Source organism: Colius striatus, chromosome 11 (assembly GCF_028858725.1).
Source record: "Colius striatus isolate bColStr4 chromosome 11, bColStr4.1.hap1, whole genome shotgun sequence".
NCBI lineage: Eukaryota > Metazoa > Chordata > Aves > Coliiformes > Coliidae > Colius > Colius striatus.
The window spans coordinates 10,984,035-11,000,569 of NC_084769.1; the positions used below are offsets into that span (position 1 = coordinate 10,984,035).

Sequence of the window (16,535 nt, forward strand, 5' to 3'; positions counted from 1 at the left end):
CAGTGTCAGTTTCACCATGCCATCAGCACCAGTAGCCTGAGAAGGATGTGCACCTTGCACTGTGCATCTGATCCGGTCACCATCTCTATCCTGCATTCACAAGGACACTGGCACTGGAGCTGGGTGCCCACCACTCTCTGGGAAAAATTCTCATGACTTTCCTCTTGCCTCAGTTTCATAGTGTGTTGATATTTCTTTGAGCCCATGTACGTGATACTATGGTTTGTGCTTCCTACTGTCTCCTAGGGGAAGATGCCATGGCTTGACCTTTGGCATATTCCATTCTCTTGCTGCAGCTGGACTATCCCAGCAACAACTGGTGTGCTGGTAACTTTTGATGGTCAGATAGCATGAGGAGTGCAATCAAAGCCAGAAATACATCCTGAGGGACATATTTATACCTCCCTTGGGTACAGGTGGCCTTGTCTGCATTGTCACAATCACTTCCCCCAAGCCCTGCCAACTTCCCTGTGTTCCTGTCTCCCAGTTAATGCTTGTTTTGGTAGCCACGCAGGATAAATGCATTTTCCAAGTGATGCTTGACTTTTATTGGAGTCTTTTTGTGGTCCAGAAACACTGACCTAACCTCTAACTTGACTAAAGCTACATCAAGTAAAGGTCTACTTTGCCCATCTCTACCATTTTTCGTTGTTAAGTTCTCCTGGAGGGGGAGGGTCCTGTTCAATTCTATCCCAAATCACTTTTCTCTCTTCCTATACATTTTTGGGTTCTTCTCACAGCTTTCTTTGTGCTGATTTGAAGGCACTTTCAGTAATTTTTTGTGCACATTATTGATGTGATTGCACAGATTCTTTCGAAAATATGGCTTAGTTTTGGCTTTTTTGTTTGTATTCAAGGATCCAGATCTGCTGTTGCTGAAATGAGTGGAAACCACTGCTACTAGCTTCAGACTGAGGGGGACTGAGAGATTTCTCCCACCCCAAAACATACCCAATATCTCTTTTTCACAAGTTTTTCTTTCTCTGGATATTCAACAAGATGTTGATTTTTTTCCCTACTCTTTAGTGGCCATTTCACTCAGCCATTTAGATACCAGAACTATGTGTAGGAGGAGCCTGGACTCATGTGAGGAAAGGATTTCCCATTTATTAGTTTTGAACCTACTTTTCTTCCTGCACTCTTCCATGCTGGAGCAGCTACTCATGTATTTTACTGACATTCATGCCTCTGCTGTGTTTTCTTAGAGAACTTAAGCAAGTACTGTTTTCTGCTCCATCCATCATACCAATGACACCACATGCAGACAGATGCCACGCTCTTCAGTGAGGATCAGACTTTAAAGACAAAAAACACAAGCTGGCATCACTTTGTGTTAGCAAACATCTTTGGGTCTGAAGGAAATAATCTGTAGAGGGAGGCATGAGCAGTTTGAGAGCCTGAGTCATGTTCTTTGTACTATTGTTACTGGTAATGAAATTATGATAGGATCCAGGAGCATGAACCATGAATCAGGAATGTGGTTTTGAAGGGAAACTCCTGGCCATTCCACTGAGGCTTGTGCTACAGAGCACTCTTACGGCACACACAGAATGGACTTTTTTTCCCAGTAGAGCTAAACTGGAAGGTGTGAGGGGTGGCCAGTCCCCAGGAACAGGTTAGCAGCACCCTAAAAAACCTCCCCTCAAATATGTGTGGTGTGGATTCGAGCTGTGTTATTCCATGAATCTACTCATAATGTACCTCACTGCTTGTGAGCACCAGCACAACCAGGCATATCACAAACACACAGATAGTCACCTCTTGTCAGTGGGAATGTTGGCTGGTTAACTCATTCTTCCCAGGGCTATTGAAAGGTGTTGTGGCACAGATGCAAAGCCTAGCCACCACTTTAGGTGTTTTCACTTAAGTTCTCAGTAGCATTGTGATGGTTGGTTGTGGTGGTTGTATTATCATTGAATTCTAACTACTTCTAAGGAGCTGAAGGGATGAGGAACACTAAATAAGTTACTGAAAATCAGTGTTGTTACAACACTACCTCTCTGATGACAGCTTCAGAGACTGAAGGGACTTGGAGGTAGGAAGTTCAGTTGAGCTTGGCTTCTTATGGCTGAAGAATGAGGGACATGCTGCCTAGTGAAGATGCTGAAGAGCAGGACAGTATCCTGGTTAGAGTAACTTGCAATAAATCAGATGTGCATCCTGACAAGGCCAGAGTCAGACAGCCAGACTGCACTAATGGTTGTGCCTAGGGAGGGGGGAAACACTAAAGCTTATTTTGACCGAAGCAGTGTGAGTACTGGAAGTATTCCTGAAAGCAGTTTTTCTGTGAGACAACACTTAGCCTACATTGCAGGCTCAGGAAAAGCACTTTGTTGGTGACTTTGGTGCTTATTGAACACTTAATAAGATGATCAGGGGACTGGAGCATCCTTCTTGTGAGGAAAGGCTGCGAGAACTGGGGCTGTTTAGTCTGGAGGAGACTGAGGGGGGATCTCTCTAATATTTACAAATATCTAAATGGTGGGTGGCAGGAGGTTGGGACAGCACTTTTTTCTATTGTATCTAGTGACAGGACAAAGGGTAACAGGATGAAGCTGGAACACAAAAAGTTCCATTTAAACATAAGAATAAACTACTTTACTGTTGAGGTGAGGGAGCCGTGGCACAGGCTGCCCAGGGAGGGTGTGGAGTCTCCTTCTCTGGAGTTCTTCAAAACCCACCTGGACACGTTCCTGTGTGACCTGATCTAGGTGAACCTGCTTCTACAGGGGAACTGGACTAGATGATCTCTAAAGGTCTCTTCTAACTCCTACCATTCTGTGATTCTTCATTGCATAGTAGGTCATCAGGACATGTCACATTCTCCTCTAAATGCTACCTAGGCTGCTGTTCATCTTGATTTGGGCACTTCAGTCATTATTCTCCTTCTACATACTTAGTTTTAAGTCTTCTCCACATGTCTCAGTAGTAGATCTCAGTATTTCACAGCTGAAATAGTTTTTGAAACAACTGAATGTTAGACCTGCAAAATATTACTGTACTTTATTGGTAATGTTGTGTCCATAACAAAAATACTTAATACAAAGCAAGATATCCTGCATGAGCTTCACATAAATATTTCCATTATATCACTGATATGGATCAGGAAAATTTCAGTATGCACATCCTGCAAACGCAAGTGTAATTGATACAAGGTATGTATCTTAATGTACATCTTGGGTAAACATAAGAAAACCCGTACCCTAATGGAAAACAGACTTTGTCTTACAATGTGTAATCGTGCTTTTACATCTAAACTGGTCTCTGGGTTTAGAAAACAAATCTTAAATCAGACCTATTCAGAGGACAAATCACAGTTCACATACTCATAAAAAAACCCTTTTGTTCTAGGAAAGCCTTTTGTGGAAAAGCTTGGGAAACTCCTTCCAGCTAGAGTGGTGGAGGGGTGGGAAAGGAGGGACAGAGGTATCAGTTCAAACAATCTGAGGAAAAAGTTGAATAAACATCGAAGACAACAGAATAGAAACCAGACGCCAAATATTAATTCACGGGGTCTTCAAAGGGGGTTTTGAGATTTATTTTAATTGCTGTTGAAAGAAAAAGATTAATTTTTGGATGAAAAAGGTATGCAAATTCAGCCCCAACCAACACATAAAAAACCCTCATTTCCTATTCAAAGCAGAAAGAAGCAGAGCAAAGCAACCTGTAGCATCAACTCTTTAATCTCCTGAGGTGGCCTATAACCCCGGCTTTAAAAGGGCAGGAGAAAAAAAAACAGAGCTACATGAGAACAAGAAAGAGATGTACTGCCTAAATCAATGGACAAGATTCTGGTGCAAAAAAATGGGACATCTCAAGGGAGTGATGTGATCTGTGAACCAGAGAATGATGGAGCTGCTCCCGAGTGTGAAAAATGATGTCTGGAGTATGAGGAATAAACAGGAATAAACAGGAAGAACTCCACCATCCACTTTGCCCCACAAGGATTGGGTGGGCACCACGGGGTCATGAGGGAATACACTCATAGGCTGCAATAATGAAGGTGTATTTACATAAGTATATATATATCTCAATATATTAACTGATCTTCATCAGGAGGTGAGGGTCAAACATGCTGAATGTCTCCAAAAAGACAGATTAAGAATCACAGGAATGCAGTTGTAAGGTGTGTTACTGCTCAATGAGAGCAGAGGAGACAGCTGGAGCTTTTATTGAGTAAATAATAGAGGCTTCCCCAGTGCTGAGCTCAGGGAATGTAAGCTCCTGAGGTACCTCCTGGGGAAGCATGGTGAGACGGGACACACTGCTTTGGCGTTGGCCAGCAGAGATGGTGGGCAGGAGAATGGCCTTGTGTGGATGTCGTATCACTGCCAGGAGGCAGGTGAAGGAAGAGGCAGGTCAGACGGGAGGGTAAGTAAAGGTGAACACAGCATGATCGAGTTCTTCACTGCTTGTAAAGGAGTGAGAGTGAGGAAATAACTGGCTAGAGGGCTTTAAAAAAATAACCTGAGCTGCCTCATGTTAACAAACACCCTGTGGAAAAGTTAATAGCTGCTGGAAGAGACTCGATGAGGCAAAATGACAAGTTGTCCAGCCACAGACAAAAGGTAAGATGCAGCATGGATGCTCAGAAACTCTTCGGTGACCTGAGAGCAAAGAGAGGAACAACAACAAGTAAATCTTAGAAGTGTTTACAACTGTGTGCGTGAGGATGGGTGTTCAGAGGACAGCAGAAGGTCCGTCCATCTGGACAGGAGGCTCACGCAGCGTTATAACGAGGGGTGCATTTGCCCCCGTGATCGCGACTGGGTGCCCACCGCCGGGTACCTAACGGGGCGATTTTGAGCAGAGGGGTGGGCAGGACGCCGACAGCCTCGAAAGGGCTTAGATCAACTCAATCGGCGGGCGGCGGGACACGAAGGCTTGGCAGGGCCCCGGCCCCCGGCAGCGCCGGCCCCCGGGCGGACACACGCCCCCGCCCCGGCCGCGCTCTCTAGGACCTGCGATGAGTTTGCCCGCCGGAGTCGGTCTCAGCGCCTGCGCGCAGGGAGGCGGCCGAGCCTCTTATCCCCATGGAGAGCACCGAGGCCGAGCCGAGCGATAGCCGCCCGGAGGAGGAGGACGGCGCGGCGCCCTGCAGCGGCCTCCCGCCTCTGGAGCAGCCCGGAGCCACGGTGAGGGTGCGAGGGGCGGCGGCGGCGGACCGGCTCTCCCCCCGCGGGCCGCCGGCCTTGGCACGGCCTACTCCGCCGGGGCCGAGCAGCGGGCTTTCCTGAGCGTGCTGCCCGGCCGCCGCGCCGCCGGCCCGAGGCGGGGACGGATGCGGGGCTCGGCCGGCGCGGGGTGGCCGGGGCCCGGCGCTGCCCGCTGCTGCGGAAAGGGGCTACAAGTGGGGTGAGCCCTCCGACTGCCTGTCTGGAGCCGACCCCCTGCCCGGGGCAGAGCTGTGGGGTTCTCCTTCTAGCCCCGTTCTGACCGCTGCTTTGCGTACCGTCTGCCCCCATCCCTGCTGCCAAATTATTATTTTAGTGTAGCATTGTTAATTATACTCTCAATTTATCTCCCCCTTAACGTCACAAATAAATCCTCCCGGTTCATTTCAGCTCTGCCTTTCCCGGGTGGGTGTGTGGTCCTGGCTGACTTCTGCCTGCCAACGTGTAAAAGATAACGATCCTCCTCGGAGATAAAAACATCTCAGTCCAGATGTATGATGTTTCCTGTGAAAGGGGAGAGGTGGTTACACATGTCCCGGGTGTTCTGAGGAGGAATTCACTGGTAGCTGGGAAATGTTTGGGTAGAAAGTACTGAGGTTCGTTTGTTTGTTTTGCTTAAAAAGGTTACTTTGTTACCTGTGAGGAAAAATATTTCTCTTTTCTGTGCCTTCCAGATTCATGATGGCTTTCAGGAGCTGAAGTTGTCTGTTGACTTTGGGGTTTTTTTTCCCCAAGAGCGGGTTTTCTGTTTTCACTTGCAAATGTGATCTAGAACATGGGTGTAAAGTGAACCCTCGTCTTGTAGAGATCTGTCTTATTTGAACGAATGTGTTGTGGGAGAAGGGGAGGCAGGGTTAGTAGCCTTTGTCTTGCATAGCTAATGTTACATGAATACTTGTTTTCCTACTCTAAAAAGATGGAGGATTGTTTGGCGAAAAAAATGGAAATCACTGTTTCGGAAGCTGAGAAACGGACTGGGAGGAATGCCATGAACATGCAAGAAACATACACTGCTTACCTCATTGAGACAAGGTGGGTGATGAGAGCTCACTCCCAGAGTGTGGATGCGCCGCTCTAAGCGGCTTCTCCCTCCTTCCCTCCCTAAACATATTTAGACACAGTTGATGAGAGGCTTTAGATGGTTTATGATTTGTCATGCAATTATCAATCAACTCTGGAGGATCTTTTCCTGTGAAAACTTGGCATCCGATCACTGGTTCTGTACTAATGCTGGTCTTGTGTAACTGTGTGCTGTGATTCTTCCTTTGGAGCTCAGTGGAAAAACGTGTGCTCAAAAGATGTAGCTTTTATATGGCGTTAACAATCACTTGGTTATTTCTTAGACATAGGTGGGATCAATTTCTGTGTGTACTTGGATGAGGTTGGATGTACAGCTTGTATGTTACAGAGCTTGTGTGTTGTGGTCTCTGAAGTAATGGCTGAGCTCATTTGAGATCACAAGAAAATGAAGAAGTCTCATGATTTATGTCATGTGGCCAAAATTTACTGCCTTTACTGCTTATTTGAAGTGTTTTGCTCCATCTGATCACGGCATACTCCTTGTAGATGCTCTAAGGGTTAGGGTTCAGTAACTATTTCCTTCCATTATACTATCCTGAACTTTCCCTGGAGGGCTTAACTGCTTTCAGTCTACTTACATTAGTCCAAGTATGGTAAACATGTTTGCTACCACAAAGACAACTTGCAGTTTTCAGTATTGAGTAGTAAACAAGGCTTTAAAATTTCTTCTAACTTATCATTACTTTCCAAAGGGTCACAGCTGATTCCTGTTATGCAAGATCATGTCAGTCAGCTGAAGCAAGAACTTAAAAATTAGACTTTATTAGGAGTTTTGTTTCTCTCTTCATTTTATTAACTGTTTTAACCTTTGGGCCTTGCCTTGGGAATGATCTGCTGTAGAGATAAATCCTTCTGAAACAAAGCAGTTGCATTTTTGCAAAGGCTCTGAAGAGTTCAAACTGTAATGCTGTCATGTAAGTCTTCTAGTTACTATTTAGAAGGCTTCTTAGCTTGTTTAACTGATGAAGAGACACACCAGTCACACTGATTGCAGACCTACTGGAATGCATTTATATGTTTTTGCTAAACTCTTAAGAATAACATCCCAAATAGTTATGCATTATGTTTTTCAAGTGTTGTAACTCTTTGGCAGTTGCTCAGATCTTTGAAAAAAACCCCTTCTTACAACGTGTTGCTATTAAAGATCAGATCACCTTACGTAAGCAACATCGTGTTTCTTCTAATGATTTCTGTGAAAGAAAAGAGAAGAAAGTTGAGATCATTTGGTGTATAACTCTAATGTGTAGAGTTACCTTTGTGCAGCTCCAGAAGATACCGACTTTCCATCTCCTTTCCCAGACATCTTTCCAATTCTTTAGACTCATTCCTGTTGGTCTTTCCCAGTGGTTCTTCTGCAGTAGCAAAACTCTATTTTGTTGTCCCGATGACTTTGTTTCATTAAGATTTACTTTAATCTGTGTTCAGCAAATACCAACACCAATTACGTGTTTGTCACAGAACTACTGGAAATGTGGGTTTGTCACATCTTTAATAAAACAGGTTCTCTCTTCCTTTTGCTGAGGAGGCAAAATCTCTTGCATAAATAAAAGTGGTGGCTATTAAATGTGTTTCCTACTGGGGCTGTAGCTGTAGGTGGGCTTTGCAGCAATTTGTCTGTGGGTAATAGGATATTTTGTAGCTGAGGAATAAAACTCAGTTTATAGTAATATAAAAGGAAGACCACCTAATAATAGTTGCCTTACACTTGTGTGAGGTGCGGTTCTGCCACTACAGCTATCTGGGATTTAATTTGAATTGAGCAATTGCATGTGTGGATAAGAGGCAGAAGATGGGTGCAATTACAGCCACTGTGTGTTTGTTACACAACAGGAGCTGAGTGCCTCCTGAACTTTTTAAGACATTAGTTTCACTAGTGCTGCTGAAACACTTTTCAAAATACAAGGCCGAGTTTTGCTTCCTTGTTCTTATCTAAATGAAAAGATTCATTACTATTCTCACATTTAAAGTGATATTGTACCTTGATGTAGAGCTGGTTTTCTGAGACAAAACGAACTCCACAGCTGCAGAGCCTCAGTTATTTCCAAGAGGGGTTGGACTGGATGATCTTTTGAGGTCCCTTCCAGCTCTTGAGATTCTGTGCTTGTGCTTCCTGAAAGCATCCCCTTTATTCTTGCTCTACACCTTTCTGCATTAGCTAATTAGATTTTCATGGTGAGCTATTTCCTTTTGGTTGGTCTCCAAGTCAATTTGTTTCACAGCTTCCATTAAACTGTACAGTTATTTAAAAGTAACTTATTTTTTATGTTCTCCCTTTGAGAACAGAGGAGAACTTCCATCTCTTTGTGTCAAATGGCATTAAGGCAAGTACAAATGTTTACTATTAATGTGTGTAGCTAAATATTCCTCCTTGAGATGCAGGTGCTCAGCATATCACTTACTTTCTGTAAAGGAAATTGTAAATATCCAGGCCCTCACTCAAAATCCAGTTTGCTTGCTTGCTTGGAAATTTAGGCAGCTGTATCTTGTACCAGAGTCTGCATAAAACTACAAGAACAGGTATTATAAAACCCAGAATCCGACTCCTGGTCTTATACCCTTTGTTTTTCATGACAGAGCAGAAAGCTGCTCACAGTGCAGAGCACCTTTAAGGTCTTACTGTAAAAGTGCCACTTTTCTTCCTGTTCTCCATGAAATGACTTCTCCTGTAGTGGTAGTAGGACACTTCCATTTAGTGAACTTTGTTTCTGTCCCTGCTGACTTTCTGATCTCTAGCCTGATCACTCGATATGGCAACTAGAACGTGAGTTTGGTATTTTGATTTTTAAAATATGGCTTTAGGAAAAAGTAACATGACTTTGTGCAGCCTGGGAGCTGACTAATAGTAGGATCCCTGGTTCACAGCCCTACTAGTCTTTACTTGTTTTTGAAGTAATTTGACAGGGTGGCTCAGTGTATTTCCTTGTTACTCCCCAGTAGGGCTGGGGAAGCTACTCATCTTACTTCTGTTTTCAGTGTTTGGAAAGTTTTCTGTTAGTTCAATTCTGACATGAGTGATCCCTGCTTTTCTTCTATGATCTTGGATTGCCCATCCAAACTGTAAGGACTTCTTCAGAAAGTTTTTGGGAGAGAAATGAGATTGGAAATGAGTAACCAGACAGGTGACATTTTAGTGGTAGTAAAGCTGCACCATGAGACTTCAGGAGTCTTTCCCCCATGTCTCCTGTTCTGTGTTGGACTAGGCAAAGAGCTCACACATGCCTTTCTTGGGGAGAACAAATGCCTACAGAGATATGTTGTATTCCATTATAACAACAAAATGCAGGTTTTGGTCTGTTGAGAGTCAGGAAGACTTGCCTGCTCCCTCCAAATGAAGGAATAAAAGAAGAAAGTCTGAGTTCAGCATGAGTTTTTAAACAGGGCATAGCCAGGAGTTAAAAGAAGCTGGAAGAGCTGAAACCTTACATTACTCTTGCTTTTTACTTAATTGTACTATAAATAATTAACCTGCCTAGTAGATCTATATTTTGGTTAAATAGAGTAAACTGGGTGACTATATTGAAAAAAATAAGAATCACCTGGCTATAAAAAAAAAAAATCTTCTGGCAATAGAACTGCCTTTCCATTCTACAGCTTGCCAGGTAACTTCTGGTGTCTTACAGTGCACATAGTTGACCTATAATGATTCATAGAATGGTGGGGGTTGGAAGGGACCTTTGGAGATCATCCAGTCCAACCTCCCTGCAGAAGCAAGTCAACCTAGATCAGGTCACACAGGAACATGTCCAGGCAGGTCCTGAAGACCTCCAAGGAAGGAGCCTCCACACTCTCCCTCAGCAGCCTGTGCCAGGGCTCCCTCACCTCAACAGTGAAAGAGTTTTTCCTTAAATGGAACTTTTGGTGTTCCAGCTTCAATCCATTACCCCTTGTCTTGCTGCTAGATACAATAGAAAAAAGGGATGCCCCAACCTCCTTACACCCTTTAGGTATTTGTAAATACTGAGATCTCCTCTCAGTCTCCTCTTCTCCAGACTAAACGGACCCAGTTCCCACAGCCTTTCCTCATAAGGAAGATGCTTCAGTCCCCTGATCATCTTGGTGCCCCTGTGCTGGACTCTCTCCAGCAGTTCCCTGTCCCTCTTGAGGTGAGGAGCCTAGAACTGAACACAGGACTCCAGATGAGGCCTCACCAGGGTAGAAGGGGAGCAGAACCTCCCTCGACCTGCTGGCCACACTCTTCTTGATGCATCCCAGGATGCCATTGGCCTTCTTGGCCATGAGGGCACGTTGCTGGCTCATGGTTAGTTTATTGTCAACCAGGATTGTGTGTTGAGAGGCCTAAATATGGAGGCTATTTCTAGATAGCTAATGGGAAAAATTGCCCAGCCCTCTGAAATAGTAGTTCTCCACAAAGAGTGAACCTTGTCCACTGCAGGGAAGTGCTACTTTTCATACACTGGAAGGTCAAAGGCTGAAAGCGAAGTTCCCACTTCTGCAATTGAAGAGGTGATTGCTTTTACAAGGAAATAAACTGATGTATTTCCTCCTTGTCTGTTTTGATATTTTGTAGCCATTCCTCTCTTTATTGCATTCGGAATCGTTTAATGGCTCATTTGAGGTAATCAATTTCCAATGGGAAAAGGGAAGAGGTTAATTAGACAGACTAAATTTTTCACGTTGGCACTTTGAATTAAGGCAAATGAACGTGACTTCTGGAGCAATGTAATCTTCTAATCACTTGTGATAACATCAGTTATGAACGTAAAAGCTGAAGGTTTCAATTTGGCCTGTTAATTTGTTTCAGGCAGGTCGGTTGGTCCGATGAATAACGTGCATTGTTAGAACTGTACTTGGAGGGGAAACGTATGGTTTTCCTGCCTGAGCACTGTACAAGTATTATATTGTATTTTTAAAACCAAAACAAATTGAGAAGTATGACTGAATGTCAACAAGTGATTATAATCTTAATTGAAACTGGTCTGCAGTACTTGTATTTAATGGTGGAGTTCATAATGTGGTCGAAGAAATTAGCTGGTAATGAAGGTATTAAGTGTGACGAGTACCTTTGTGGATTTCTACTTCCTTTCTGGAACTGGGTTCCTGGGGAGAAATGCTCTTGTAATTGGTGATATTTTATGGTCTCATATGTAACCAGGTGGAGATATTTTTGGTGTGATTAGAAAAGAGTTATTTCTCTCATCTTATTTGCCTGTCCCAAATCCATCCATGCAGTTTCAAACACTACCTTGTTTAAAAGTGTGGATGCAGGCTCATAATTGAGGGCTGTACAGTACTTCCCACCACATCTTTGCTCTCTATCTGAGAGGAGAATCTAACTGCTTTTATAGTATCAAAGCCTGGATGGAAGGGGATTCTTCAACTGGTATTAATTTCAAAATGTGCTTTAAATTCACACAAATGAGTTAATTGAAAAGGCATTGTGTCTTTGTTGGGCACTGCTCAGCTGCCCTCCTGAAGTGTTGTCTTCTTCCAGTCACTAAAAGACACTAAAGTGAAGTTAAACAGCCTGTTGATAAAAAACTGACTGGAGTGGGTGCTGCTTGTGGCAGAGACAGCAGTGGTGTTGTCCTGTGGAGACAGGGCAGTGTGGCAGCAGGCTCTTGCTGAGGTACAACCATAGAATCATTTCAACTGGAAGAGACCTTTAAGATCATTGAGTCCAGCCTTTGTCACAGCCCTGTCAAGCACTAGACCATTTCCCTGAGTGCAACATCCACTTGTCTCTTGAACCCCTCCAGGGGCGGTGACTCTAGCACCTCCCTGTGTAGCCCATTCCAATGCCTGACAACCCTTTCAGCAAAGAAATTCCTCCTCATATCCAACCTGAACCTCCCCTGGCACAACTTGAGGCTGTTTCCTCTTGTTCTATTGCTTGTTACTAGGGAGAACAGACCAACCCTTGACTGGCTACAGCTTCCTTTCAGGTAGTTGTAGAGATTGATAAGATCTCCCCTGGGCCTTCTTTTCTCAAGGCTCAATAGCCCCAGATGCCTCAGCCATTCCTCATATGAGACATGCTCCAAATCCTTTACTAGCTTGGCAGCCTGTCTCTGGATCCTCTCCAGCACCTCAATGTCCTTCTTGTAGAGAGAGGCCCAAACCTGGACACAGTATTTGAGGTGTGGCTGAGTACCTCCCTCCTCCTGCTGACAACGCTATTCCTGATCCAGACCAGGATATCATTGGCCTTCTTGGCCACACTACTGGCTGGTGTTCAGCCACTGTCAATCATCACTCCCAAGTTCCTCTGTGCCTGGCAGCTTTCCAGCCACTCCTCCCCAAGCCTGTAGCACTGCTGGGGGTTGTTGTGGCCCAAGTGCAGGACCCAGTACTTGGCCTTATTGAAACTCATGGCATTGGCCTTGGCCCAGCCATCCAGCCTATCTAGAGCTCTCTGTAGAGCTTCCCTACCCTCAAGCAGATCAACACTTCCACCCAGCTTGGTGACACCTGCAAACTTACAAAGGGTGTCAGAAGAGTGTTCCTACTCTCTGTATCCCCTCATCCAGATCAATAATGAAGATGTTAAACAGGACCATCAGGGTGCATCTTTTTGCAATGAGATATTGGGCAAAGAACAACATCTGGACATATTTCTGGATGAGTGTCTGTCTTGTTTTACTGTCACACTTGCTCGTTTTAACTGTTGCTTCTTAACTGTGTTAAGAAATGGGAACTGTGTTGTAGAGAAAAAATCAACAGCTTCAACCAGAAAAGGCAGTGTTTGTACTTCTAAGACAATGAGGATAAATGCGTGTTAGAATAAAGCAAGTATGATCTGAGAAGCAAAACAGTGTTGTATCAGGCAGGTGCTGTCTGTTAAAAAAAAGAACAAACTACGTTCAATGGGTTTGACCTTCAAGATTCTCTTGTAGTAACTTAATCCTTTTCTTCAGGGTATGATGTTAGGCTGATGTGTCCCTCACAAGGGTTGTAAAGCTTGATTAACTTAGACTTAGAGAAGCCTAGCCTGTTATCCACAGAACTGCTTTGTCAGAATAAGTTGGCAGTAGGGTTTAGATCTAGTAAACTCCCTTAGTTTCTTTGGTGTGAACGGGAAGGATGTGATGAGTGGCATTACGTGGTCTGGCAGTCTGCTTCCTTCCCCCTTGGATTCTTGAGGCCCCTTGTGGACATTCAACTTGCAGTGACAGGGTGCTGCATCTCTGTGGTGGGGTAGCAGTGGTTTGTTCTGACCTAGGACCAGGCTTCTTTGTAAAGCTATGATCCTTCCCTGCTGAAGTGCTACACTCTTAGAGGACCTTTTAAAAACTTTGGTTCCTATTTCATTTTCTGCTTGATATTTGTGTGTGTGGACTGAGATGTTCCTACTCTCTCTTTATTGTGTGCTTTGGGATTTATAAATAACTGATGTGTTCTTGTTAATTCTGACAAACACAGAGCCTGATACAGCAGGCATGTTGAGAAATTTTTTGCACAGTTAAGGCTCCACATGGTCTTTGCTGCTTCTAGTTTATAATTAACTCTGCAAAACAGTCATGAGCATTAGAAGTGTAATTTACAGTGGAACTTTCTTTTGTCAGAAGGCTGTGATCTTTTACAATGACAATGTGCTGCAGGTATGCTGACCTGAATGCTTAATAATGTAGCAGTACACTTATTTCTAAAAGATGCAATGATCCCAATGCTGTATTTGCCTTCCTTCAATATCTGTAGGACAGGAATGTGAAATGTGAGTGCATTTTCTTCTAACCTGTAATCTGCGCTATGGATGTAGAGTATATGTAGTTCTCCAAACAGACATGAACCTGTGAAGCCTCTATTAAATTTCTGAACATATTCTTCTTGATTTTGTTTCTCTTTCTCCTCCTAGTTGTTAGCAAAGCACTATTCTTTAGTTCTTTTGTTACATTTGTAACATTAAAACTATTGAGAAGTATTAAATGCTGTCACTCTGCAGGAATTGGGAGTTTGAAGGAAAATATAGGTCAGCTTTTATGTGATAAAACTTACCTGGCAAAAATGGACATGTGGAGGAATGTCAAGCCAGAACAGGATGAGATAAGGCATATAGACTTTGGAGGACAAGCACCCTAACTTTTTACTACTAATGTATAATACTATAATTGTATTTGATATGAGAGGGCTATATTGGTGGTTCTGCTATGTCAGGGAGGTTGGACTAGATGTTGAGGCCCCTTCCAACCCTTAACATTCTGTGATACTGTGGTTTGAGGCTACTTACAAATGCATACTATCAAAATCTGGGATGGTTCTTTGCTAACTAACATCTTGTAAAGTTGTATTTCACTAGAAGTGCACTTGAAAATGGAGTAGGAATGTGTGGGGCAGAAATGCCCTTGAAGTATAAACTCCTTTTCATTCTTCTCTGTGCTCACCACATGGATGTTATAGATTATTTAGAAAGTGATAAATGTAAGATCAGACTTGCAGTGGGTTGGGAATTTGACTGTGTTAGAGGCAGGAGACAGCACTTAAGTACATGCTGTGTTGAAATGAAACAGCCCCATGAACTTCTCTAAGTACTTCATGTTCAGGATGTGGAAAACTTTCTATTTGAAGTTGCCCATGGCAGTGTAAGCCCATAGAATAAGTTAAGTGGAGATGAAAAATAATTGTGGCTAGCAGTACTTTTCCTTAGGGGCTCATATTAACAAGAAAAATAAGAATCACGTTTTAAAAATGAAGTGAACTGTTCTTCTTGCAGTTTCCCTTTTGGTGGTAACTCCTTATGCCTCTGTAATTGTGCTGTGAGTTTGAAATGTGTTAGACTGCCATAACTGTCAGTAGTGTATGCACACCTAGCCTGCCTTTAGTTACGAGGTGGTACAGTCACTCTTAAACTTAACTCTCCTACTACAGAAAAGTTAATACTGGAAAGAAGAGCTGTTTAAACACAACTCCTTGTTGTTGGGTTGCCTTTGCTGTGGCCAGGAAATGGTTACACATAGGAGTGACAGAGGCATTCTCAAGGCAGCCCTGGCCTGTGTTCCTCTCGTCTTGCTGTTTGTGTTCTGCTTCTGCAGTATGTTCTCAGACAGAGTCCACGTAATCCTATGATGGTGACAGCCTTGCATAAGGGTTGGTAATAACCCGTGCAGAAGTAGTGCTCTGGAAACCTGTGATGTAGTTCAGTGCAACTGGTTGATAGCTGCTAAAGCTGGAGATGAAAAGGATCCCTAAATCTGTATTACTTTCATGTGAGTGTCTTGAATAGTCAGGTTATTTATCAAACCCTGCTGGGATTTTCTCCTCTAGGAAAGTGAGGTTTGTACCTTCTGCTTTCAACTTGGTAACTAATCTTCTGGGGCATAGTAGCTGAATTCTTTATCTCTTAAATTTACCTTCAACTCAGCAACAGTACAATCACTAGATACACTTCAGCTAAAGAAAGGTTCTTGAAATGTTTCAGTTCTGCAATGTGTAGGGAGGAGTGCTGCACAGCCTGTCAGCCCAGCACTAAGCTGAGCTTATGCTCTTCAGAACTCTGGGGTTGCAGTTGCAATTTTGAGTCAAAATACTCTAATAGGGAAGAATCCTTTTGTATTTGACAGTGTGGTTTGGTGGCTGTCAGCAGTGTACTTGCCTCTTCTCAGTCTCAAACAGTTTTAATCTGCAGCAGTCTGTGTTGCATGCTTATAAATACATCTCTTTTTTTCTTCATATGGTTTTTTTTCCTACAAATAAAGTCACTTGGAACAAATGTCCTTTCTGTGAGGCAAGAAGGAGAGATGTCTTGCCCATTTAAAAATAATTCCTTTTGCATAATTCTGTGTTGCATTACTTTAACCTCAAGATGTAACCATGGTTTTTAAGCAAGAGGATGTTCCTCTCTAAAGAGAAGTCAGAAACAGATGACAAAGGCTTCTTTTGTCTTGTTTCAGCATATCAAATAATTGAGACTGTTTTGGAGTGGGATTTTGTTGTTCAGTAAGGTCATTAGAAATCCAACCTTGTAGGTTAAGAGCTTAAAAAAAAATCAGTAATTGGTGTGGTCAAGTTTTAAAAGGTTTACTCTAGAAAGTTGTTATGAATTCCAGAACCACGTAGCCTGAATTCTGATGGAAGTATGAGTTTCATATGAGAAGTACTTGTACTTCATTGTTCAGCCTTAAAGAGAATCACAGAATCTTAAGAGTTGGAAGGGACCTCCCTGCCAAAGCAGGACCACTGAGAGCAGGTCACACAGGAACTCATCCAGGTGGGTTTTCAATGTCTTCAGAGAAGGAGACTCCACAACTCATCTGGGCAGTCTCACGGTACTCCCTCACCCTCACAGTGAAGAAATTCTTCCTTGTATTTCTTTGGAGGCTCTTACCT

General features: G+C 43.4%; 1 protein-coding gene across 1 annotated transcript in view; it reads left to right on the forward strand.

The window, feature by feature from the left end:
• Positions 1-4,938: 4,938 nt before the first annotated feature.
• SNX4 (sorting nexin 4) overlaps positions 4,939-16,535 on the forward strand; it is a 37,170-nt gene continuing 25,573 nt past the window's right edge. The window contains exons 1-2 of the mRNA XM_062004700.1: positions 4,939-5,135; positions 6,091-6,206. Coding sequence (XP_061860684.1) covers positions 5,034-5,135; positions 6,091-6,206 — 218 coding nt within the window. The 5' untranslated portion in view covers positions 4,939-5,033. The remainder of the gene's footprint in view (positions 5,136-6,090; positions 6,207-16,535) is intronic.